Source organism: Narcine bancroftii, chromosome 4 (genome assembly GCF_036971445.1).
Source record: "Narcine bancroftii isolate sNarBan1 chromosome 4, sNarBan1.hap1, whole genome shotgun sequence".
Lineage (NCBI taxonomy): Eukaryota > Metazoa > Chordata > Chondrichthyes > Torpediniformes > Narcinidae > Narcine > Narcine bancroftii.
The window spans coordinates 294,586,680-294,613,190 of NC_091472.1; the positions used below are offsets into that span (position 1 = coordinate 294,586,680).

A 26,511-nucleotide genomic window follows, 5' to 3' on the forward strand; every position below is an offset into this window, starting at 1 on the left:
TGGCACAGCAAGCTCAAGGGAGAGAATGGACCACTCCTATTTTATTACATTTGTGGGTTCTGCACTGGTATATAGTCCACCCCTCTCCCTGCCCTTGTTCCCTACCACCATGAGAGCCAGGAAGCTCTAGACTCCTATGCCAACATAAAAGTCTCAAAATCGCTGGCAATTTTCCAACTGCGCACCACTAATGGGACTCCATGTGGAGTCCTCCAGTGGAGCATGAACTTGCTAAAGTCACACTCCTGGAGGAGGCCAAGTTTAAACTGACTTACCTTTTGGAGGTTGATTAACTGTTTTTAATTGGTAACAAGCGCTTTAAGTGATTCATTTTCTTTTAATATCAACAATTCTTGAGATGCTTCTGACTTGTGTTACACGAGCACTCACCTACCTGCCAGCGTCAGTGCATCCACAGTAGGCTAGCCTGTCCTTTCCCTGTACGTCGGCAGAGAGCCCAGCTGGCTCAACTCTGGCAGCAAGCTCTGAGTCAATAGATTTTAATTTCTGCAATTACAGTTGATCAAGGTGTACAGTGCACACAAGTGAGTTCGAACTCGAGTTGCTGAGCAGTTCTATTTGGGAAGCTAGGTGCCTAGGCGGGCCTTCACTGGTACTTGAATCCGCAAACTAAGGGCGCCAACTGATATGAAAGGTCAATTGGCAGTTAGGAAGTTCAATGAGATCATTTGCTGATCCCAATTGGCGTGGGTGCCTAAAAAAGATAACAGTAGGTTGTGGGGAAATGCCAATCTCTGATTAATCAGCTGATAATGCAACCAGACTTTGCTTTCCCATTGCTGACAAATCAATTGTGTGTGGGCCTGGATGAGCCTTCTGGCTCAACTTCCACCTTGTGTTCTTCTCATCTTTGTTTGTGAGGTATGGGAATATTCTGACAAAGGAAAATGCAAAATACAGGGCATGCTGGAAATCTGAAATATTGACAGAAAATGCTTGAAATTGCAGTTGACATTTCAACCTGTTTCATTCATCAGAACAGATGGAAAGTCATTCACCTGCAGCATTCCATTTGCACCTCTCTCCTTTAATGTTGGTGGATCTGCTGAGTATTTGCAGCACCTTTTTTGATTTTTACTCCAGTGAGGAGATGGCGATTGCCTCCCTTTGGAGGTCTGGGGAATGACTGAAGCATTCGTGCTCCCAAGGTGCTGCAACGGATGGAATTCCAGGATTCTAATGTAGTGCCAAAGAAGGAAGACTAGAAATCAGGAAGCCAAGCTGGTTCTCCTGAAGTGAGTGCTCTTACTTTGTCCGTATGATTGCTGAGGGGCCATATGGTCAGAATGAACTGGTTGAGGGGCCACCCAGTAAGTAATGGATGTGATATCCACTAAGTGCCCATGCAGAAGGAAGCAAGAGCAAGTTCAGTAGCTGCGGCTTCTATGCAAGAAGATGCTCACTCTGCTTACATTAGCTTCCCAGGTTTTTGCTACTATTGCTTCCAAAAAGGAAATGAGATCAAACACGCGACACCTTATATTCCACCTCGCCAGTCTCCAACCAAACGGCGTCAGTAACGACCTCTCCAATTTCCATTAAGCCCCTTGCCCTTTCTCTTTCCCTGCCCTGTCTTTTTTCCTAGAACTCCTTCCCTTCCTTCTCCTATCAGAGCTATTCTTCCCAGCTATTTGCCCCTCCCTCAATTGCTTCTTTTTCTTCTACCCTCCTGCCTCTATCCACATTTTGCCTTCTACCTGTTACGTGCAAAATAAAGAAGGGAATTTGACCTCTAGCCAGAGTCATGTCCAGGTGATTTGCTACCAACAATGAAATGGTCAAATACACAAATACAGATTTTAGATGAGCAAAGGCAGCTTTCCATTGAGAATTTCAATGTTCACGTAAATTGGGTGAAGTGGACCAGTTCATAGCTGAAGGATAGAAAATGTAACATGGCAAAGCTAGTAAAGTTCTTATGAATTCATCAACCCATTTCTCTCACCACAGATGCTGTGTCACCTGCTGAATGAATCCCCAACGCTCTGTTTGTAGGTCTAGATTTGAGTTTCCTGCATTTTAACTCCCCCGATCATTCCCAATGACATGTGTGTCATCTGCCTCATCTATGGCCAGGGTGAGGCCAAATGTGAACTTGAGAAACAATGTGTCATGTTCCTCCTGGACAGCCTCAAATCTGATGGTGTGAATATTGATTTTTCTGATTTTAGGTAATCCTTACCATCAACTCATTCCACTGTTTCCATCCCTTCTCTTACTACTCTATTTTAAATCTCCCGCTCTAACTTTTCTTCTTCCCCCTTTCTCCAAATGGTTTCCCCCTCTACCTGTCCCTCCATCTCCTACACCTTCTGCCCGAGACTTAAACTCACCTGCGGTCTTCCTTCAGCTTCTTTCCTCCTTTATTTATGTAATTGTACCTATTCTAGCTTAGCACTGATGAAGGGTTCAGGCACGAAATGTTGACTGATCATTTCTAACCATGGAATCAAAAAGAGACCTGAGGGGCACCTTCTTCATACAGAAGGTAATGGGATCATGGAACACGCATGTACAATGGCAATGCTCCAAAGACATGCCAGCAGGTACATGGGTAGGAAATGTTTAGAGGAACACGGGGCAAATTCAGGCAAAGAGGACTCATTTAGTCAGCATAGGAAAGTGGAGGCAAAAGGTCCATTCCCATGATGTAGACGTAAATGATTCCATGTTATTTCTTTAAAAAGGTGAGCAAAACAACAAAATTTGTTATTAGAATATTACTATTCTACAGTTAACGAAAGTGGAAAACAACCTGGAGGCTTCCAGTTGATAGGTTTCCCAAGTTAAAGAAGTGGATGACAACTAATGTGAGCACAACAGAACTTTACTAATTATCATTATTATTTAAAATTTAGACACCCAGCACTGCATCAGGCCATTTCGGCCCATTGAGTCTGTACTGCCCAATTTACACCCCATTAACAGATTAACATGTTGTTTGAAAGTTTGCAAAGCGGGTGCTTTGTTATACGAATCTCCACAGAGTCTTTCTGCAAGAAAGCCCATATACAGATAGGCACAAGCCTTTTCATATGGTTTAGCTCCCCGTTCTACAGCCTGTTTGCAACTATTCACATGGCCTGTAATCTGCAGACTTCAGCAATACATCTAGCATGAGTTTCGAGAACAGCAATGCCTTAGTTCTCACATCTACTAAAAGAAAACAATTTCTTAAACAGACTCCAGTATTTTCCCATAAAAAATACTATTTTTAAGCCTTGTCTCATGACTGAAATTTATAGGGAAGAAGCAAATGCAATCTATGCTATAATCTGTCAGAGGAAACTGGCTTGCAGGCAATAAATTCAGAAGCCTGAATTTGAGAGATGTGGTTTCATCAACAAATGGTCATGAGGTCAAGTCACTCAAGCTTGGTTACACCCATCATCACATACCACACCAACTATCTGGTTTAACGCCAACAGGCTACAGACGGTTAACAGTGCAAGTGCCAGACTTACGGATATCTCTGCACATGAACACTCATATTATTACATTCAAAAGTCCACCATATGAACAAATGTTCTTACAAATAGATGAACTAGTTTCTTTTCTCTCTCTCTAGTTTTAGTAATTATTCTTTCTTGTCAGTCATGTGCTGTTGATTCCATTCATTAAAATACTGGTGAGTTACAGTTACCAGATTGAATAACTTTTGTGTGATTTCTGACTTACAGACAAATCAATTTTTGGGACTTCTGTAAAAAAAACCTGTTCATTCAGCAGGGCAGCCTGTATTGAAAATGAAGATCTAAAGTACTACTACAGGTGCTGTAAAAATGAACCAAAAGCAAGAAATGATAGAAACACTCAATTCATCACCAGCATTAATGGAAAAAGAAACAGTTAATGCCTCAAAAGTCCAAACTGAAAATGCGTGGTTGGGAGAACAGAGCGAATGGAGCAGAAAGAGCTAGAAGAGGATGGATTTGTTCCCATGAAAGATTTCAAATTTGTTAAAGTGCATACATGACATCACATACAACCCTGAGATTCCTTTTTCCTGTAGCCCCAGCAGAATTACCACTCATTGTTAGTGCAAAAGATAAACGTAAACAAATAAAAAAACTGTACACAGATAACAAAAGTAAACAAACAGGCTGTGCAATACAGAGACAACAAAGAAAATCAATAAAGTGCACAAATAAGAGTCATTAAATGAGTCTCTGATTGACTTTGTCGTTGAGGATTCTGATGGTGGAGGGGCAGCAGCTGTTCCTGAACATGGTGGAGGTTTCTGCAGGTTACCCTAAACCATAGGCCCATATTTTTGTGATAATGAATGATTTATTCTCCTCTAGCAGTGGGAAGACATGATTGGAGTCTCCTGTGACTTTTGACCCATTGAGTAATGTAGGTTAAAAAATCAGAACCTTGTTCAGCTTATTTTCTGGTCAGCACTTTTCCCTTGGATGTCATTTTCCACCAGTTGCTATTTATCTCCCAAATCACCATTTCGTAGAAGACTGATGTGCTTTCTGAATTTGGGCTGGTGATTTAGCAGAAATCATGTCCAAAGACATTAATATGGCCTAGATGGTATCTTAACCTGATCTTGAGTGTCTTTCCAACTGGCTGAAACTGGCCGGGGAGGGGGGTTGCAGAATGGGGGGAGCTACTGGCAAGGATAAAGAGGCCCTCGCGCTCGATGAAGTAAATTTTCTGTGGGTTCACGAGGTGATCCTTTAGGTCATGGACTCCACAGCAGTTGCAATTCTAAAATGATTCCTTGCTGTCAATGCACTTTGGAACATGACAAGAGGTCTTTTTCACCTTAAAGTACATTTATTTTGCAATGCAGATAGGACAACAACATTTATTTTATATAAAGCGAAATCTTAAATCTCCAGCCAAAAATATCTATGAAGTCCAAGATCTCAACTACTGACACATCTTTGCTTTCAGTTCCACAATAGCTTTAACCACAGAATGAATCTTGTGAATTAGAATGAATAAAAACTACTGGGTTGAATGCCCTTAAAATTACCAAAGTCAAAATACAAGCACTGGTACTGAAACAGTTAATATTCCTTCAGGTGATATATACCTACCTGTTTCAACATCCTTGCACTCAGCGCCACAAATATATTGTTTGCCAGGGTCTGGATCTGTGGTTTTCAGAAGCCTTACCGCTTCAACGTAATTGGCTATGGCAGCACCATACCTGGCAGCAGTGAGAGCGATCGCAAGGTTCATTCGTGCATCATTGTGTTGTCCTGCAGCAGGGGACAGATTCCGAGGGCAAGCATGAGTCACCTCAAGCCACTGACTTGAGGTATGGAAGTGTGTCAGAACAGATCTATCACATCTGCCCCTGTCAGATTTGATACATCTCCATTTCAGACAAGACTTAGAATAATAATTCTTAGACTAATTTACAACACTCTCCACTTTAAAGGCTTAAGAACATTAATTACTGTCTCCTATTATGAAAGGATTTCCACAAAGAAGCAATTTCGCACTGACGCACAGACAAATACTTGCATGGCTTCAGAAAATCGGCAAGGATCTAAACCCCAAGTCAAAAGTCAGAAGTTCTTCAATTTAAAGCAAAGGTTTTAAAAGAAAGCCTGATTTCATGAGGAAATGATTCTTATGTACATCATTCAAGATTTATTGCACAAAAAAAATCCCTGATCGGAGGACAGAGAATGAAGATGATTAATCACATTTAATGTCTGTGTCTTGAGGGATTTCTTCTATTTATTATTGCGACCGAAGTTAAAATCATGAATGTTGTGCTAGGAGTAAAATTGTTCTGCATTGCAGGGGCATACTCTGTGTGCCCTGAATTTATAATCACTCGGGGCTAGGAACTGGTAATAAGGTTAATGCTACCACAAGCTAACAGCAATTTCAGCAAATCGTCTGAAGAATGATGAAGGGCAGTTTTTTGCAATCAACAGCCAGTAATACAAACTGCTATAACATTCAGTTAACATGTAGGGCATAGAATTATTAATCCAGAAGGAAATACTTATTGGACCATGCATATTTAGAAAGGATGACCCTTTCTGTTAATTTGGTTGTAATTTGTTTCAACTTTTCACTCAATCTTTTAATAGCCACAATCCTTCACTGAAAGGATGCAAAAGAAATGGATGGAGCCTTGAATTAAATAAAACAACACATGAATTGTGGACCTTCTTAAAACCTCTCCAACATTTGTTCCACAAATATAATGAAATAATCAATTAGTCACTTAAATCTTTAATGCCAAGATTGCAAATTTAGCCTGTAATTATCAATGACTACTTCAAACTAAAATCACAACTGATCTTTGCTTACGTTCCAATTAAATTACAAAATTACAAACCTCAAAAACCACAAACTCTGCTCCATTTTCAGAAAATTCAAATGGCTAACCTCTGGTCATACTATTCGAACAAGTAATCTTGTTAAATAAATAAAACTGAAGATATTTAAAGGTTCAGTAAGCCGCATAGCAAAGATTTCTCATGCAGCACTCTAACAAAACATATAGCATGGCTAGACACACAACCATCAAGTCAGTGAGCAAAGCCAATTTAATCTGCAGTTCCCCGAGGTAAGTGTAGTTCAGAGTCCTGCCCCCACTCAGCCTCAGCCATAATCCCCATTTCCTAAAGGAAGAGTGTGCATTGAAGTGAAGAGAATTCTGCACTGGAATAAAACGATCTAAAATGGCAGGGACAATAATGACTATGAATTTCATGTCTCCAAGTCATGAGCCTGCAATGCTTGACTGGGCTGACTTGTCCAATTAAATTGTTGCAGGTACAGCAGGAGACGCAGTTATCATCTGCATGCTTGTGGGGATGACTCCTCAGGGCTGCTGAACTGTTGTGGAATTCAAAGTGCTCCTGTTTTGTGACAAGAAGACAACCTAAAAGCTCCAATGCACATATCTAAGGGCAGGAATATATTTCCTGACAAACACAAAGAAGACCGTCTTGTAAGCTTGCTTAAGACCCACATCATACAGTGCATACAGAGCTGATCTACCCAGAAAAGCACATCGAAATACCAAGAAACCTTCCTATGGCTTCAGAATATTGTGTCTTCTTCAATATTCCTTCAGCTGCATGAATGAATCTGACAGATCACTGCTCAGATTTCAGTCACATTCCATAATAAAATATGTTGCCTTTTCCCTTCCAAGGGAATCCGGATATCAACAAATGCTAAATGAAGTCTGACAAGTACCCCTAAGAAATAAAGTAGAGAGTTTGCGGCTACAAAGGAAACCTTGACTAAATGGGACATGCTGTATACACCCAGGCTAACAACTAACATATGGTTTGCTTTTCTCATGCCAACATAGAGCACATCTACCCTGCAGTAAAATAGATTGTTCCACTGGAATCTGGCCTTTGAAAGGTTGAGCTTGTATTCAAATTTTTCCGCGAAAACAAGGGTATTTGAGCTCTGCTGGGTTGGGCATCGGTCCATCATCTCTCCTGTAGAACGTTCTCCGTTCCTTCACTGGGACAAGAGGTCAACTTTCAAACACACTGGACATTCTGGAACGGCCCATGTGCTATGAAATCCATTGCGTCCAGACACTTCTGGAGTATTCTCCCATAAAATGAAATTTAATCTTGCTCTCAAGCTTACATGATAAAAATCCACCATTGCTGCAGTTGTTTCACATCAGGAATTGCGAGAGCAGAACTCGGATCGAGAAGAGGACCATTTAAGAAGTGCCAAGGAAGATAGGTGCTCGTTTGTTTCTTGTCGGGACCTGCGAGAGCGGGACTTAGAATGAGAGGAGGTCTGTTTAAAAAGCACTGGGGGGGGGGTAGGTTTTCATTTAAATGTTTCCAATGGCTAATTAGCTGAGGCCACAAAAGGGAAGGAGTTATTAAGTGGAATGACTGCTGTGGGAGTGGCCAGTGGGACTTTGAGACCTTTTGGCTCGAGAGGCTTTGGCAAGTAGAGACTATGGTGGTGGTGTAGAAGTTGAAGAAAGGCAAGGACAACCCTGTTGAGGAATAAAACGAGACAGCGTGGAGGCACAGGTAAGGACATGTTTTTCTAACTTTTTTTTCCCCCCATTTCAAGGACAGCCAGGGTATTGTCATGCTCGTCTTGCAGGGAAGCCAACAGTATTCCTGATGACTTCATCTGCAAGAAGAGCATCCAACTACAATCCAAGTTAGGAAATTAGAGCAGGAATTGGATGAACTCTGGATTATTCGGGTGGCTGGAGGGGTGATGGGCAGGTGTTACAGGAACACACAGGAGGCAGGAGGAAGGTTGTTGGGTGACAATCAGGGGAGGGAAAGGGAATGGGCAGGCAGTGAAAGCACCCCTGTGGTCGTCCCCCTCAATAACAAGTATACCATTTTAGATACCAAGGACAAGCCATGGTGGTCACGTCTCTGGCACAGAGTTTAGCCCTGTAGCTAGGAAAGGGAGGGAGAAAAAAGATATTAAGACTACGTATAGAGACAGTAATCATAGGGTTATGCATGGTGGAATTTTCTCAATTGCATCTATTTCAATGCAAGGAGTATTGTAGGAAAGCAGATGAGCTTAGAGGGTGGATTGGTACATGGAAGTATGGCATTGTGGTCATTAATGAAATCTGATTGCAGGAGGGGCAGGATTGGCCAATTAATGATCTTGAATTCCGTTGTATCAGATATGATAGAGCGGGCGGGATAAAAGGAGGAGTGGAATTGCTTAACAGGGAATTTATCACAGCTTTAATCAGGGAGGACAGACTAGAAGGTTCGTCGACTGAAGCTATGTGGGTGGATTTGAGGAATGGGAAATGCATGGCCACATTAATGGGGTTGTACTATAGACCACCCAATAGACACCAAGAATTGGAGGAGCAAATATGAAGGGAGATAAAGGTCAGCTGCAGGAAACAAAGTTGAGATAGTAGGTGATTTTAACTTTCTATATATTGACTGAGACTCCCAAACTGTAATGGGGGTGGATGGTGTCGAGCAGTGGTTTTCAACTGCCCCCCTAAATTCACATTCCACCTTAAGTAATCCCTATGTCATATGCTTTGTGAATAGTAAGGGATTGTTTAAGGTGGTATGTGAGTGGGAAGGGAAAGTTGAGAACCACTACTCTAGTCCCAATTTTTACTGAAATATTTTGCTTGAGAATAATTGTCATTGGCTCATTTCTTTTGGAGTTATGAAACCAAGCACATAATGAGTTAATTAAGTACAATTAAAACTGGTTTTCAAAGCTTTCCACTCACATACCACCTTAAGCAATCCCTTACTATTCACAGAGCACTTATGGCGTTGGGACTGCATGAGGTGGAATGTGAGTTTAGGGGGGCAGCTTGAAAACCACTGGCTTAGAGTTTGTCAAATGTGTTCAAAAAATGTGTTCAGAGAGTGCAATGCTAGATTCCTATTTGGGTATGTGAGTGGAAAGCTTTGAAAACCAGTTTTAATTGTACTTAATTAACTTGGTGAAAGAGGTATGTATAGGGGAATATTTTGGGTCCAGTGATCATAATATCATTGTTTCAAGCTAATTATGGATAAGAATCTGGTATTTGGGTTGAGATTCAAGTTGGAGAAAGGTAATTTTGAGGAAAAGAGATAAGATCCAGAAAGCATTGTTGGGGTTAGATATTTTCTGGCAAGGATGTATTCATAGAAGGCCTTCAAAAGTGAAATTTTAAGAGTACTGAGGTTTTATGTTCCTATAAGGATTAAAGACAAAGTTAATAGCCATAAGGAACCTTAGATTTTGAGGGATATTGGGGATCTGGTTAAGAAGCAGTTTATAGCAGATATAGGCAACAAGGAGCAAATGAGGTACTTAAGGAGTATTAAACAATGCAAGAAAAATATTGAGAAAGAAATGAGGAGGGCTAAAAGAAGATGCTTTAGCAGACAAGGTGAAGGAAAATCCTAGGGTATATTAAGAGCAAAAGGACATTAAGGGACAAAAAAAGATTGGTCCACTTGAAGATCAGAGTGGTCGTCTCTGAGCCAGAACAAATGGGGATTTTTGTGTCTGTATTTTCTCCGGAAATTGGCTCGCAGTCCAGGGAAGTGAGGCAAACAAGCAGTAACATCGTGGGGAAGCTATAGAGATTAAACAGGAGAAAATGCTTGTGGTCTTAAAGTGAAGAAAGGTGGATAAATCCCCAGGGGCTTGACAAGGAATACAGTCGGACCTTGAGGGTAGCTAGTGGCGAAATTGCAGGGGCCCTGGCAGATATATTTAAAATCTCCTTAGCCACAGGTTACGTGCCAGAGGATTGGAGGGTAGTTCATGTTGTTCCGTTGTTTAAAAAAGGCTCTAAAAATAACCAAGGAAATTATAGGCTGGTGTGCCTGATGTCAGTACTGTAGTAGGTAAACTATTGGAAAATATTCTAAGAGATCAGGTATACAAGTACTTAGATAGTGGTGGACTGATTAGGGATAGTCAACGTGGCTTTGTCCGTGTTTGGTCGTGTTTAACAATCTTCTAGTTTTTCAAGGAAGTTACTAGGAAAGTTGATGAAGGCTGTGGATGTTGTCTACATGGACTTTAGCAAGGTCTTTGACAAGGTCCCACATGGGGATAGAAAAATAAGGGGAGATTTGGTAGAGGTTTAGAAAAATAAATGGGTGTAGATAGAGTACGTAGGCTTTTTCTACTGAGGTTAGGGGAGTTACAAACCAGAGGACATGGATTATGGGTGAAAGGGGAGAAACTTAGAGAGATCAGGGGGAATTTCTTCAGAAGGATGAAAGTATGGAATGAGCTGCCAACTGAAATGGTGAATGCAGGCTTAATTTTAACATTAAAGAAATGGAAGGGAGGGGAATGGTGGGCTTTGGAATGGGTGCAGTTCAGTGTGATCAGGCAGAATAATACTTTGGCACAAATTAGAAGAGCCAAACATGTATTTTTGTCCTGTAATATTTTATGGTTCTACGGGAGATTAATGAGGAAGGTTCAGCCACTCGATATTCACGATGAGGTAGTAAACTGGATTCAACATTGGCTTTATAGAGTGGGAATGGATAATTCCCTCTCTGACCGGAGACCTGTGATTAGTGGTGTGCCTCAAGGATTGGTGCTGGGATTATTGATATTTGTCATCCATATCAATGATCTAGATGATAGTGTGGTACATTGGATCAGCAAGTTTACAGATGAGACAAAGATGGGAGGTGTGGTGGACAGCGAGGAAGGCTTTCAAAGATTGCAGAGGGATCTGAACCAGCTAGAAAAATGGGCTGCAAATGGCAGACGGAATTTAATAAAGAAAAGTGTAAGGTGTTGGATTTTGAAAGGACAAACCAAGGTACAAACAACATACACGGAAAACGGTAGGCACTGAGGAATGAACGGAGCGATCTGGGAATACAGATACATAATTTCCAGAAAAGGTTCATCACAGGTAGATAAGAGTTGTAAAGAGAGCTTTTGGAACACTAGCCTTCATAAATCTGAGTATAACAGTTGGGATGATATGATAAAGTTATAAAAGACATTGGTGAGGTCAAATTTGGTGTATTGTGTGCAGTTTTGGTCACCTAATGAAAGGAAAAATATCAATAAGAAGACTTACTAGGATGTTGCTGGGACTTGAGGAACCGAGTTACAGGAAAGATTAAACAGGTTAGGGCTTTATTCCTTGGGGCGTAGAAGAATGAAGAGAGATTTGACAGAGGTACACAAAATTATGATGGGTATAGATAGAGTAAATGAAAGAAAGCTTTTCCCACTGAGGTTAGGTGAGAAACAAACCAGAGAACATTAGTTAAGAGGAAAAGGGGAGAAGTTGAGGGGGAATTTCTTTTCACCAAGTGATGGGAGTATGGGATGAGCTGCCATCTGACGTCGTGAATGCAAACTCAATTTTAACATTTAAGAAATATTTGTACAGATACATGGATGGGAGAAGTATAGAGGGATATGGACTGGGAGCAGGTCAGTGGATCTCAGCACAAAAGTAGTCTAGCACAAACTAGAAGAGCCTGTTTCCCTGTGCTGTAATGTTCTGCAGTTCTAACTATTGTAAGGCCGTGTCAGCAAAAGGATTAAAATAAATCACCCACAAGCTTGTGAAACAAGAAAGTCTGCAATTATAATTAATTTACAAAAGAACAAGAGAAACTCAACAGGTCTCACAGAGTCCATAGGAGGAAAAGATATATAACCAATGTTTCAGGCCTCCATCAATCGTTAAGGTATGAGATAAAAGCAGGCAGGCGCCTCAATAAAAAGCTGAGGTGAAGAAAGAAGGAGATGGGGTAAGAGCATAGGCCAAAAACCCATTGAAGGAAGTGAATAAGAGGGCTGGAGAGAAATGCTGAGAATTGACCAGGGTATTTCTGTGAAGGCAGAGCTGGAGAAAAAGAAAGAAAGGGTTATGTGGGGGAGGGGGAAGAGAGAGAGCGCGCACACGAGCTGGAGGAATGTGGAAAGAGAAAGATGGGATGGGGCATTTCACTTGTGAATCTGCAGGGGTCATCTACAGCATGCAGTACTCCCACTGCGGCCTCCTCTACACTGTAGAGCAGGGGGTGGGCAACCTTTTTTTAAAAACTCACATTCCATCTCAAGTATTCCCTATATCATAAGTGCTCTGTGATTAGTAAGGGATTGCTTAAGGTGGTATGTGAGTGGAAAGAAAAAGATTTGAAAACCACTGTTTTAATTGTACCTAATAGACTCGTTATGTGCATGGTTTCATAACTCCAAAAGAAAAGGGCCAATGACAATTATTCTCAAGCAAAATATTTCAGTAACAGTTGGGTCTAGAGCAAAGGTTCTCAACTTTCCCTTCCCACTCACATTCCACCTTAAGCAATCCTTTACTAATCACAGAGCACTTATGGCATAGAGAATACTTAAGCTGGGATGTGAGTTTTAAAAATAAGGTTTCCCACCCCTGTTGTACAGGCTGGATGCAGACTGGGAGATCAGCCCATTGAGCACCTTTGCTCTGTCCACACAGTGCAACTGTATCGTGATTGACCTGGAAACAAACATGTTTGCAGATCTGAGGTCAGTTTTCTCAAGTGTGATGATAACACTGAGTCCACCTTCCCACCACCTCTTTCATCGAGTTCACAGCCTATCAGACTGCATTATCTGAGTCTCAATTCAGTCTGCTATGAAACTAGAGTGTCAAACCCAAAGTTTCTACATTACAAATACGACTCAGCTGCACCATTTGGTCCTTCCACACCTGTCAGAGAGGTAGGAATATGACATCCTGTGATGGAAGACACTGATGCTGTTTCTATGCACAGACTGCAGTTCATTCAAGCATCAGCACCCAATCCCTGCTCTGCCCACCTGTCAATGTAACGATAAGGGGAATCGAGTCAAGCAACTAGGAAGAATGGATTTCCCAGAGTTTCCTCTAGTTTCTCCACACAGGCTGTAACTCTATTTCTTTTTCTCTTGGTGGCTTGTCCATAGTCCATCTGATCTGGATTGAATTGGTGTGTTGCTCGGGATAGTGGGGAGTACCATGTCAATGGGAAAAAGTTTAAGGATGATTAATTTCTAGCAGGCTGGGGCTTTACTCAATAATTTGCAATGGTATGAAAAACATATTCATGCTCCTCTAGTGCTGTAAAGGCATTTGTGTTATGGATTCAATCCTTATTTCTTCCCCTCACTAACTGGGCACCAATGACCTGCTAAATTCAGACTCACTGTTTAAAAGACCATATTATTCAGTTTATCAGCCCACACAGGGTTCATTCTCTGCTGGTTAGAACAAGAAATGGGCAAATTTATGTCTGGTTGGCCTCCAGGTCTTTTGAATTTTATCCTTTGATATGGCACCAATCCAACCTCACCAATTGATCCCTCAGAATTTAAGATCTATGGGGCATCTTTTCTCTATTGTTTCTTGTACAGGGGCTCACAAATAACCCGACTAATGGAAATCTGTCTCCGTGCAAATTCTACCATACACTTTACAGTTTCTTTTTTAATCTTTAAAGTTTAATTTAGAGATATGCAGGGTATCACGGGGCCACGATAATCATAATGAAAGGTTGCATTGCGGCAAGGTTACCCTAGTAATTAGGGCAACGCTATTACAACACCAGCGACTCAAGTTCAAATCAGGCACTTGCCTGTAAGCACATTCTCCCTGTGACCTGCGTGAGATTTCCTCAGCTGATGTAGTTTCCTCGCACCCTTCAAAACATATGGGGTTATAGGTTGATTGGGTGTAACTGGGCGGCATGGGTTTAAATGACTGAAATTGGCTTCTACTGTGAAATTAACATTTTTTTTTATTTAATTTTGTTACTGGATACAGTATAAATGTCATTAGTTTAAGTAGAGGTGGTCTTAGGACAAATAGTCATTGAAATGAAGTGTATGCAGTGTGATATATTAAGGGTTACTATAGAAAGTAGACATTCCCGACTTCCAGAGAAATGGACTTACAGACAGTCTTGGAACAAAATTCTCATGTACCCTGGTGACTGCCCGCACTTGACATGACTATACTTACAAACATTCATATGGCTTACAGACTTGAACATGCAATAACTCTTAACAGATGACAATACTTGCCTTAAGTGCTTGAATATATATTGGTGGCTTTTAAAAAATTATCTCAACAAAAAGTCACTAATGTGAATCTTGTGCAAGCATCAAGTCTATTTACCTGATTCCCCTTTGACAGATATTTAAAGACATTTAGACATAAATAAAATAAAATTGTTACCATCATAGTACACAACAGCTCCAAGAAGCTTTTCTTTTTTCAACATAGGGAATAGTTCCAGAGCTCTTGACTTAGTAAGGATATAACTGCTTTTCAAACATTGACTTCCAGCCACAAAATCATACATCTTTATCCCAGCCCAGTAATAAGGCAAGTGCCACCACCTATTTAGATAAAAATAAAGGATTTTTGTGATAAACTGGAATGCAAACCCTTCACAAACATTCAAATATAAATATACTATGTGGTTTAATTGAACTTTGTAATAAATTTTACTATCTGCATGTCTGAGGTAAATTTAGCAAATGCTCAAAAGAAATGAAAAATACAAATTGTCCTGATGTATTCATTTTTGTTTCCAGGATTTCACCCAAAAGGATACAAAAATCCCTCACTTGTGCTGATTCACAATGTAGGACACACAGGTATCGAAGTAGAACTCTGCATTGGCAGGTGAAAATATACCACAAACTAGCAATTTTTTTACTTGCATGAACCAATAGCAAATCAGTAAAAAAAAACCTTTCTCCAGCATTTCATATAGTAGAAAAGTCCAGATTTTCATTTTGTATTTTCTTAAATGGAATTTATTTAAAATCCATTATGAGATTTACAAACAGTATATATTTGAGATCCCCCGTAATTCCATATGGGACACAGATTCCCAGAGATTCCTCAGCTCATCAAAGTGACTTCCAGAAGTTCAAGAAAGATTAACAATAGTTTCCCAGAACATATATTGGTTAATACTTCCTTTACCAGTATAATTATGCCCTGGTGCAATAAATGTGCTGTCAACTCCAAATTTCCTTCAGATCTTTTGGAATGCACCAACTTCTAACTGACCTCACTCTATCAGTGGTATAATCAAGCAAAAATAATTCAGAAAAAAATGTTGGAAGTAATCCCTATGCTGTAGGTGATCTGTGATTAGTAAGGGATTACTTAAGGTGGTAAGTGAGTGGAAAGAAAAAGTTTTAATCGTACTAAATTGACTCACGGTTTCATAACTCCAAAGCAAATGGGCCATTGACAATTTTTCTCAAGCAAAATATTTCAGTAACAATTGGGTCTAGAGCAGTGATTCTCAACCTTTCCTTCATATTCACAGACCACCATAAGCAACTCCTTATTAATCACAGAGCATCTAAGGCATAAGGATTACTTAAGGTGGTCTGTGAGTGGAAAGAAAAAGTTTGAAAACCACTGGTATTAATAAATTAGTTAGGAATCAGGTTCTTGACATTCTAGATGCAAACTCTGAAGGAGGTTCTATCAAGGAATGAAGCTGACGATTAAATAAGCACACTGTTGAACAGAAAAGAAGAAATTAATTCTGCATATATGTTGTAATGTGGCCTGGAAGACATTTATCCTCTGTAGCTCACTATGAAAACCCCTAAAGACATCCTTTTTAAAAAAAAACAACAAAATTGATTATTGCACAAGTAAAGCACCAAGATCTGTTTAATTCAAAGATCACCATTTGTTGTTGTAATCTACAGTGAAGAACAAGCTTGAGTTGCATTTTATTGTTTTGTCTGAACCTGCACTTTCATTCACTTCAAAAGATGGAAATGTAGTAAACTGGCCCAGCAGAAAGTAATGTTCGCCTATTGTGTTTCATCAAGCCCCGGTTGACTTGATGCTACACATAGTAATTGCTGAAAGTCCCAACTATACCAGTGACAGAGAAAGTTTCTCCGAGTAATGAGTCTTCCTTCACTCAAAGTTCCTTTGGTAACATTATTGGTTTTAAAATCCCATCTGCACCACAATGAAATTTGAGAGACAAGTACCATAATTTCCCCTTTTTTTTTATTTCAATGAAAGGTTAAGAATATTTGAAACCACCAATCAAAATATAAACCGAAAACACTCAGCAGGTCAGGCTGCATCAGTTAAAAATGAAAGGTTTCAACTTGTAAACATTTCATCAGAAATAAACATTTCATCAGAAATAGGACAGATATGGCTATGCTGGAAATGCCAAACGGTAAATCGCCTGGTGATGATGGATTTTCGGTTGAATTTTATAAATTTTTTAATGATGATTTATCTACAATGTTTGGAGATGTATTACGTCAAGTTGGAGAACATTATGAATTACCTGAGTCTTGGTCTAGTGCTTTAATTACAGTAATTCCTAAAAAAGATAGAGATCCTTTGAAAGTATCTTCATAGACCAATTTCGTTGTTAAATGTAGATTTTAAAATAATAGCTAAAATATTAACGAATAGATTGGCTAAATTTTTACCCAAGTTGATTCATATTGATCAAACAGGTTTTATAAAGAATAGATATGCTTCAGATAACATTTTGCACGTGATTAGTTTGATTAATAGATTTCGACAATCCTCAGATCATCTGATGGTGATATCCTTAGATGCAGAAAAAGCATTTGATAGAGTTGAATGGAATTTTTTGTTTAAATTTTTGGAGAAATTTAAGTTTTGTCCTTTTTTTATTGGTTGGATTTGGGCTCTATATAGTAAATGGGTAGCTAGAGTACTGACAAATGGTTTGATTTCGGAATCCTTTAAGTTAACTCTATCAACTCATCAAAGTTGTCCTTTATCACCAGCTTTGTTTGCGTTAGTGATTGAACCTTTAGCACAGCTGATAAGACAAAATACACAGATACAAGGTATGAAAGTTTTAGATGAGGAGTATAAAATTAATTTATTTGCTGATGACGTATTGGTGTATTTAATAAACCCAGCTCAGTCACTTTTGCATTTGAAGGAATATGGATGTCTTTCTGGATATAAAGTTAATTGGGAACAAAGTGAAATATTACCGGTAAGTGAAGGAGATTATTCAGTTTATAAGAATATTATTAATTTGAAGTGGACTGATCGAATTAAATATCTGGGTATAATTTTGAATGTTAATTATCAATCTTTATATACATTAAATTATGATTAAATGAAAAGATTTACCTATTAATTTAATGGGTAGGATAAATACAATTAAGGTGAATATCTTTCTGCATATACAATATTTGTTTCAATCTATTCCGTATTTACTTGATAAATTTTTTTTTCGAGATTTGAATAAAATGGTTAGGGAGTTTTTATGGACGGGTAAATTTTCGAGAGTAGCTTTGAATAAATTAACTTGGAAATACGAGTTGGGGGACTACGTTTATCACATTTTCAAAATTATTATGAAGCAGCCCAACTTAAATTTATTAGTTCATTGATGGATTTGGTACAGCCTTCTAGTTGGGCTAAAATTGAGATGGCAAGTATTTCTGAATTTGAAATATATCAATTTTTGTTTAGATGGAATATAAATTTGTTACAACAATATAATGTGCCTATACTAAAACATTTAATGAAGTTATGGATAAAGAAAAATAAAATGACAGGCACTAGGGGTAAATTATCGGCTTTGACTCCGTTGTATAATAATCAACTTATTTATTTTTCAATACATAATCAAGGTTTATTGCATTGGAGATTTAAAGGTGTGAAAAATTTGGGAGATTGTTTTAAAGAGGGTAAGTTTTTATCTTTTAATCAGATGAGGGAAGGTTTTGGTATTGATAAGAACTCTATTTCTTTATTATCAAATTCGATCTTTGGTAAAATGTATGTTTGGTAGAGATATGATTTTACCTAAAATGACTAAATTTGAGACTTTATTTATGAAGGTACCAGAGAAGGGTTATATTTCATCTATGTATCAAATATTACAGGATGGTATGGATAAAAAGGGTTGGGATTAAATGGGAAGCGGATATTGGTTTTATTTTTTCTGAAGATAATTGGTTAGATATCTGTTATGATAGTGTAACTCGATTGATAAATGCATGTTATGCAATGATTAATTACAATTTTTTACATCAATTACATTTGACACCTGAAAAATTAAAAAAATATGGTTTTCATGAATCAGATTTGTGTTTTAGATGTGGTAATACAGTTGGAACATTTTTTCATGCTGTTTGGTTATGTATACATATACAATCTTTTTGGAAGAAAATTCAATCTTTTTTAGAATACCTGTATAAGATTAAAATAGTTTTAGATCCAACAGTATTTTTATTGGGTAGTTTGCAACCTCTGAAAGGTTTGGGATTAGATAAGTTCCAGCTTGCTTTTGTATATTTAGTTTTATCCGTAGTGAAAAAATGTATTGCTAGTACGTGGAAAGATACAAATATGATTGATATTAATAGATGGCATCATGAGATGAAATATTGTTTAATAATGGAAAAAATTACTTAGGTTTCGCGTGATAATTATATTTTTTTATTAATAAGTGGTTGTTATACTCAGAATATTTACATTTCAATTTATATTGATTAGATTTTAATATATATATTTAACTTTTTCTTTAATATTCTTTCTTTTTTCTTTCTTTATGGCTCTCCTTAGGAGAGTCGGCTGAAGGGGGTGGGGTGCTTCTTTTCTTTTCTTTTTTTTTCTATATATAAAAGAGACGTTCATGTTTACGCTTGGTGGCTGCATATGTCATATATTATTTGTTTTTTGAACGAATAAATAAAGTTTAAAATAAAAGAAATAGGACAGATACTGCCTCACCTGTTGATCATTTTCTGTTTTTATTTCAGATTTCCAGCAACTACATTTAAAAAAAAATTTCATATGAACGACGAGAGGAGAATTAAAAAGTCAACAATAAAGCGTTAATGTTTACATCTTAGGACTACAGGGTCTTCCAGATTAAAGTAAAATCCTCTCCACATTAAACGCTGGAAATCCCCCAGCCTAATGAACAATAGGGCAGCAGGATAAGCCTAGTGATTAGCACAATGCCATTACAGCACCTGCAACCCAGGCTCGAATTCGGCACTGCCGGTAAGGAGTATAAGCATTCTCCGTTTCTATGTGGGGTGCTCTGGTTTCCTCTCACATACAGGAATTGTAAGTTAATTGGGGTATTTGGGTGGCACAGGCTCGTGAAATTCCATCTGCAATTATTTTGAAATTCAAGTATTAAATTTAGTGAGCCACCATATGGCATCATGCACTTCAATTGAATAGAAATGGTAGAAGCCTAAAACCAAGTTCACTACTCCCTGAATCCCAACCTGAAACAAGTTCAGCTCATGTATCACCCATGTGATTATTGATATATACTGGCTCTTGATTTCAACCCTCACCCCAAAACTTTTTAAATTTAAAATGCCTATCCTCATTTCTCATCAGTGATAATGTATGATTTTTCTATCAGATGTCAATGTCATTCAATTGGTCAGGTCCAATACTGACAAGAGATGGTGTGGACAGACCCATGGAGGCTGAAGTTTAGTGGGACAAATATGAAGTAATATATTCTGGGAGAAAGTGTGTGATGGATTATATATTTTATACTGTATATAGATATGTTTTTGAAGGAGATAGATTGTGGGAGTAGGTTAGGTCACAAATAAACAAACACTTCACAAAACAGATCTCATTTAAAATGCTGGAGCTCTGCTCAAGCCAGACAGTCCAGGCTCCGAGTGCCTTTGCAAAAACTTTGAAGAATGCCTATAGAGATTTCACAAGTAGGTGTTAATTGGACATGTGGTGTAATGGATAATTGTTCTGAAAGCAACAGATGAATAGACTCATCTGTTTGGGACCAGAGCTGCAATCTGTCTGATTGCAGTTTGCTGTTCTAAGAAGGTCATGTGGTTTTGCAAGCAGAGAGAGAGGAGAGACAATACAGACTTTCTCTGTGTGTGAGAGAGAGAGAGAGAGAGAGAAAGAGAGAGAGTGAGAAAACTAGCTTCTGCAGTCATGGCAAGCTGGCAGCTTGTTGAAACCCCATTTTGAAAATGGGTTGTGAGTTCTGAGTTCAGCCTGTTGAAAACCCTTGTTGTCCATACAAGAGGAAATGGCTGTCTAGAGTGTTTCACCTGAAATAAGGGAAACAAGTGGAACTCTGTGGTGACCTGCAGAAGAAGAGGTTATCATTTGAAAAACCCTGATGGGGCAAGTTTCTTCTGCAAGACTCTTAAGTGACTGATGGAAGTAAATCAGTTTGTGTGTGCCCAACGAGCAAGAAATTGCTCTCTGAAACTGACAAGCACCTTCCTGAGCGCTAACCATTTAAGCTCACGAGCTTGGTGAAAATTCATAAATCTTAAACTCTGTGCATAAGAATTGCCTGATATCAGTGAACTTGGAGGAGTGAGAAATGAGATTGGACTGTGAATCAAATAACTTTTCTGAACATATATAGATCACATACACGAGTGCTTAGAATTAGAAGGGGGTTAAGTTAATAGTAATAAGTTAAAGTTTGATCCTGCTTTTAAAGAAAATTAAAAATGACTTATGTTTAAGTAACCATTTGTCTTGGTGAATTTCTATTGCTCCTGGGTTTTGGGGTCCTCTGGGCCTGTAACATTAGGCAATATAAAATAAAGGTTGCTGTTCCAAATGGGTGCAGGAACTGGGATACCTGGAGATATTGTTGTATATTGAGAATGACCATGCAAGTTTAGAAACCAGTTAATAAGGCTTACACATTTCTGAGCTTTATCAACAGAAGCACAAATTAATAAAAAAGCCAGCATGTCATGTTGAAAATTCATAAAATGGACTGGCTTAAGCAAAAATTCTGGTTGCCTCATTATAGTAAGGGTTTGACAGATTTAAAGAGGGTCCAGAAAAGATTGATGAGAATGGTCCCTGCGATGAAGGACCGTACTTACAATGACAGATCAGGAAGGTGACAAGGTTTTCTTTGAATAGAATGCCGCGTGGAGAGATGATGGAAGTACATAAAATGATAAGGGGTCTGGACAGGGTGGACAGTGGGAATCTGTTTCCTTTGTTGAAGAGGTGAGGATTAGAGGTCAAAGGGGAAGGAAATTCAGAAACTGCACGTAGTTTTTATTGTGGGCCCCAAAGTTTGCAAGGCTACAGATATCAGGGTTTGTGAGTGGAACTGATGCTATGACACAAAAAGGTTAAATGCCAATTAATTTTGCATGCTTTCCCAAAGTGTCTCCCTATCCCTGTCTAGTAAGTCTTTATATTTATTAGTATTAATATTTATTATCTACCTGTTTTTGTACTTTATTGCTTCTTTTTAATTCAATTAACTATACAAAGGTAGTTGTTTTTAGTTCTTTTGCAGGATTTTTTTTTTAACCAAATGCCTATTCAGCTACAGCAAGTAAGAATTTTGATGTATATGTGCACTGTATGAAAAAAGAGTTGAGGAAAGAAATAAATAGATTAAAATTTAAAAAAGTTTAAAATTGTAAATGTTCTCCAAAGCAACACACAACCCTTTGATGAAGATGGGAGCAAACATTCAGCTGATGGAGCACCCCGGTCACAACACCCCGGTCACAACACCCCGGTCACAACACCCCTTCAATAGCCGTTTGAACAAAGTTTCCTTTGAATAAAATGGCGGCACCCAGGATGAGGAGCCGGCTCATGCCACTCGCCGCTGGGGCAACTCTCCCAAAGTGTCTCCCTATCCCTACCTAGTAAGAGTCTTTATCTTTATTGGTATTAATTATATTAGTACGACATTGTCTGTGAACTTGAGATAGGAAGGGGTGAATTATGACGGTGGCCTTGTGAGCGCAACACTGCATCTGGGGTTTGAGTTTATATTTAAATTTTGTATGTTATGGGAATGACCTGATTAAAGTGAACTTTACACAAGTAAGGATTACAACAATGTTTTTTTTTCAAATTATTTTACATTTTGTACTGTCTTTTGTCTTTTAAATTGTTTATTCTTAATGCAGGTGGATTAGTTGGGCAATGTGTCTCAGGAAACCAGACAATTTGCATATCCCCATAGGTGCCGGATACTGGGGATTTTACAGTATATGATAATTAAACTCATTATTAAATAGCCTCCTGCACTGAAACCATAATTTGATCCTTTGTTCATATCTCTTCAAGGACATATCCCTCTATTTATGGAAGCGGAAATGCCATCAAGGATTGAGTCATTTCCCACTCCCATCACCCTTTATATTGGTGGATGTCAACTGTCTTAACTGAAAGTCAGCATTTTGCACGTTTTGCCTGCAAAGGTTTATGGAACCCTTCCTCTGCAAACATTAACAGAGTTCTACTTTAAAACATTTGAAGGGGCTTTTCTAAAATGACAATACTTAATTTCCTGAAAATCTGTAACACAGTATGGAGGCTGCCCCAGAAATCCAGCATTTTAAAGGCAACCTTTATTCAAAAGACAACACATGCAATAGAATGTAATGTGTGTTCTTGCATAGAACCAAAGTGTCACACTATTCATAAATAAGGGCTATGAAAATACAGAAGCTGGGTCCTCAAATTATTTGACAAGGAATCAAGAGGATTGCAATTTAATTAACTCAAAAGCTGAAGACATAGGAACTCCACTGTTAATTGTCAACAGTATAACTTTGGGTATTTACACAATAAACAGAAATTGCAACTTAGATTAATATAATGGCAGGGAACATCTCTGTTCACCTATCAACCTTACTTGTTAAAACTCGATGAATTCCTTTGCAGTATTTCACAATTAACTAGTATACTAATCGGGGACCATTTCAACAACAAACAAGCAGCAAAGTCCACACATGACATTTCTATTAATATTAAGGGATGCTTACTTGTAAAGAGGAAGCATTATGGGTAATTGCCTGGCAATATGTGGAGCAACTTCTAGCAAATTGGCACGTTCCCGTAGTGATTCTCTCACCAGTTTGTACTGGAAAGAAGAAAATAATTGGTAGTTACGAATACTATTACAATAATTCCTTGGCTCTTTAAACTTAGCTGAAAAAAAAAATTGGCAGCCGATCTTTAAACATGCTTAATGTATATTCATCCACAATAATAATGAAGAAATAGTACAAATTACTGACATGCATATTTGAGCTCATGTTCATTACTTATACCTGTTCATAATCTAAGTTTGCGAATGCTTTTTGTAGATATCGCACTCCTCCATGGATAAGTTTAGTACTTTTACTACTTGTCCCAGAAGAGAAGTCCTCTTTCTCTATCAGTGCAGTTCTGAGACCTATGCAGATGAAAAATAATTATCCGTCACTAGAGCTTAATTACCATTTTTTGTACAAAATTTCACAAGGTAATTTAAATTAACATTGGCTTTTCATCTGCCATTACAAAATCAGAAATCATCCACAAAATAATGTATAGGTTTTGATCCCATTTTCCCCTAGCACCTTGTCCCAGGAATTAACAGGGCATTAACTGGGACAGGGTCCAGTGGAAAAGGCAAACAATCAGCACCCCGATGTCAAATCACGCCAGGGATTGACTGCTTCTACCCCACTCATATCTGGCATGCTGATTAAACCAATGGAGAAAGGACAACTTCCATCCATTCCATTCAAAGGTAGACTCTCCGATCTCTGGGGATGACTTGTGTTCAGTGAAAAAGCAGTCAGTATCCCGGTTACAGGTGGTCCAATATAAACAGCACAAACAACTTCCTATCCTGGGACACTGCACGACCAATTAACTGGGATGCCAGTGGAAAAAAGCTTCAGATGATCAATGGGTTGAGTTTCGAGACAGGGGATCAGTTAGTTTCCAGAACCCATGGATTACATGTATTGCCCAGGTAAATAGCCAACACAAGCGCATTAGGATAAGGCAAGAGAATCCAGTCGTGAAAGTTACATCTGAAATACAGTTACTAGAGTCTAAACAAAGGCCATCCTCCAGGGAGGGAAATTAGGAACCTACTAAAAAGTTACTTTTATATCTAGAATCTGGGATGTAACACCCCATTGTGTAATTGGATCCTGGATTTCTTTATCTCCAGATAATGAGGGAGGATTGGCCAGATCACCTCCTCCACAATTTCCATCAGCACCACAGGGCTACGTTCTTAGCCCCCTGCTCTACTCACTTTACACCTACAACTGTGTGGCTCTGCACAACAGCAACACTACCTACAAATTTGCTGACAATATCACGGTAGTGGGTTGTATAAAAAGGGGGGATGAGTCAGCAAACAGGAGGAAGATTGAAAACTTGGCTGAAAAGTACACCCACAACAACCTTGCACTCAATGTCACCAAAACCAAGGAGCTAATTGTTGACTTCAGAAAGGGGAAACCAGAGTTATATGATCCAGTGATCATTCGGGGATCAAAGATGGAGAGGGTGAGTAAATTCAAGTTTTTGGGAGTCACTATTTCATTGGATCTTTCCTGAACCCAATGCACTAATGGCATCATAAAGAAAGCACATCAGCGCCTCTACTTCCTCATGAGTTTACGGATGGTTAATATGACACCAGAAACCCAGGCAAACTTTTACAGATGTGTGGCAGAAAATGTGCTGACCAGCTACATTATGGTCTGGTACGAGGTCACCAATACCCTTGAGTGTAAAGCCCAGGGCATCACAGGCAAAATCCTCCCCACCCTCGAGAACATCAACAAGGAACCCTGCCATCACAGAGCAGCAGATTTGATTTCAGATATATCAGATGTCAGATTTATTGTCAGAGTACATACATGACATCAGATACAACCTTTTTTCCTGCAGTTTAGGAAGAATTATCATTTATTGGTAGTGTGAAAAAAAAACAGTACAGAATGTATACATGTAAACAAATAAACAAATGACTGTGCAATAGAGAGGAGGCAAAAAAAAAAAAGCAATAAAGTGCACAAGTAAGAGTCCCTGATTGAATTTGTCATTGAGGAGTTTGATGGGTAGTGGCTGTTTCAGAACCTGGTGGTGTGAGTCTTGTGGCCCCTATATCTCTTTCCTGATGAACCAAAGACATTGCCTTACTTTTCAAACACTACTGTTGTTTTTAATATTAGGGTTGTAAGATGGTTCATAATATGAATGTTTGCCCTGTGATGCTGCCAAATTTCGTGACTTGTTCATGACTACAAATTCTGATTCTGTAGCAGTGAGAACAGTGCGTGTGCTGGGCGATGTGGATCCTTGGTGATTTCTGCTGCTCTCCACAATCAACAAGCAATCATCAAGGATCCACATCACCCAGCAGGTTCAGGAACAGCTGCTACTCCTCCACCATGAAAACCGTAAACGACAAACTCAATCAAAGGATCATTTAAGGACTTGTGCACTTTATTATTCTCCCTGCATTGCACGGCGGTCAGTTTGTTTACATTTATTTATCTATTTACATTTCTTTATTTGTTTACATGTGTATGTTCTGGACAGTTTTTTTTGCATTACCAATAAGTAGTAATTCTGGCTAACCCACAGGAAAAATAATCTTGCTTTTTTTTTTAAAATACAGACTTTGCAGGATTTTACCATTAGAAAGAGTCTCCCAACATACCAACAGTTTTCCTGTTCACACAGGGAACTGCAAATCTCCGTTTCTGTCTGCGAGTTCTGACAGTCTACTGGCAGTACGTCATCACTACATCGTATTCGTTAGCCCCTTGGTCAACTGAATGCTGTTGAGTCCAGGACTTTGAATTTTCGTGACTCAACCCCCCCCCCCACCCCATCCCCCACCATTACCAAGGAAATGGTAGGTGGGAATGGAGAGAATGACGAAGCGCAAGGAACTGCAATTTATCTTTGCAGGTACGGTTTCCAACTTTTAAGGAAGGTGTCATATTTCCTCCTTAAGTTATAGGTAATTTTTTTTCCAGGGCAACGCAACTCTGCATTTCCACATTCCAGCATGCAATACCTAGATGAAAGTCCGCCTTCCAAATAACCGCTATGCACCTCCTGGCCACCACCAAAGCAATCAACACAAATTGGATTTGAAATTTGGACAGTTCATTGTAAGCCTTATGTCCATGATGTTTCCCAACAGGAATAACTCTAGGTCCTGTGGAAACTCTTTACCTATCACTTTCTCTAGG

General features: G+C 38.9%; 1 protein-coding gene across 4 annotated transcripts in view; it reads right to left on the reverse strand.

Annotated features, from left to right (window-relative positions):
• The window catches only part of gpd2 (glycerol-3-phosphate dehydrogenase 2 (mitochondrial)), a 138,105-nt gene that overhangs the window by 33,384 nt on the left and 78,210 nt on the right, over positions 1–26,511 (reverse strand). For all 4 annotated transcript variants that reach the window (XM_069935509.1, XM_069935508.1, XM_069935510.1 and 1 more), the window contains exons 4-7: positions 23,569–23,693; positions 23,281–23,378; positions 14,687–14,850; positions 5,076–5,240 (exon numbers count right to left, since the gene is read on the reverse strand). In XM_069935509.1, coding sequence (XP_069791610.1) covers positions 5,076–5,240; positions 14,687–14,850; positions 23,281–23,378; positions 23,569–23,693 — 552 coding nt within the window. The remainder of the gene's footprint in view (positions 1–5,075; positions 5,241–14,686; positions 14,851–23,280; positions 23,379–23,568; positions 23,694–26,511) is intronic.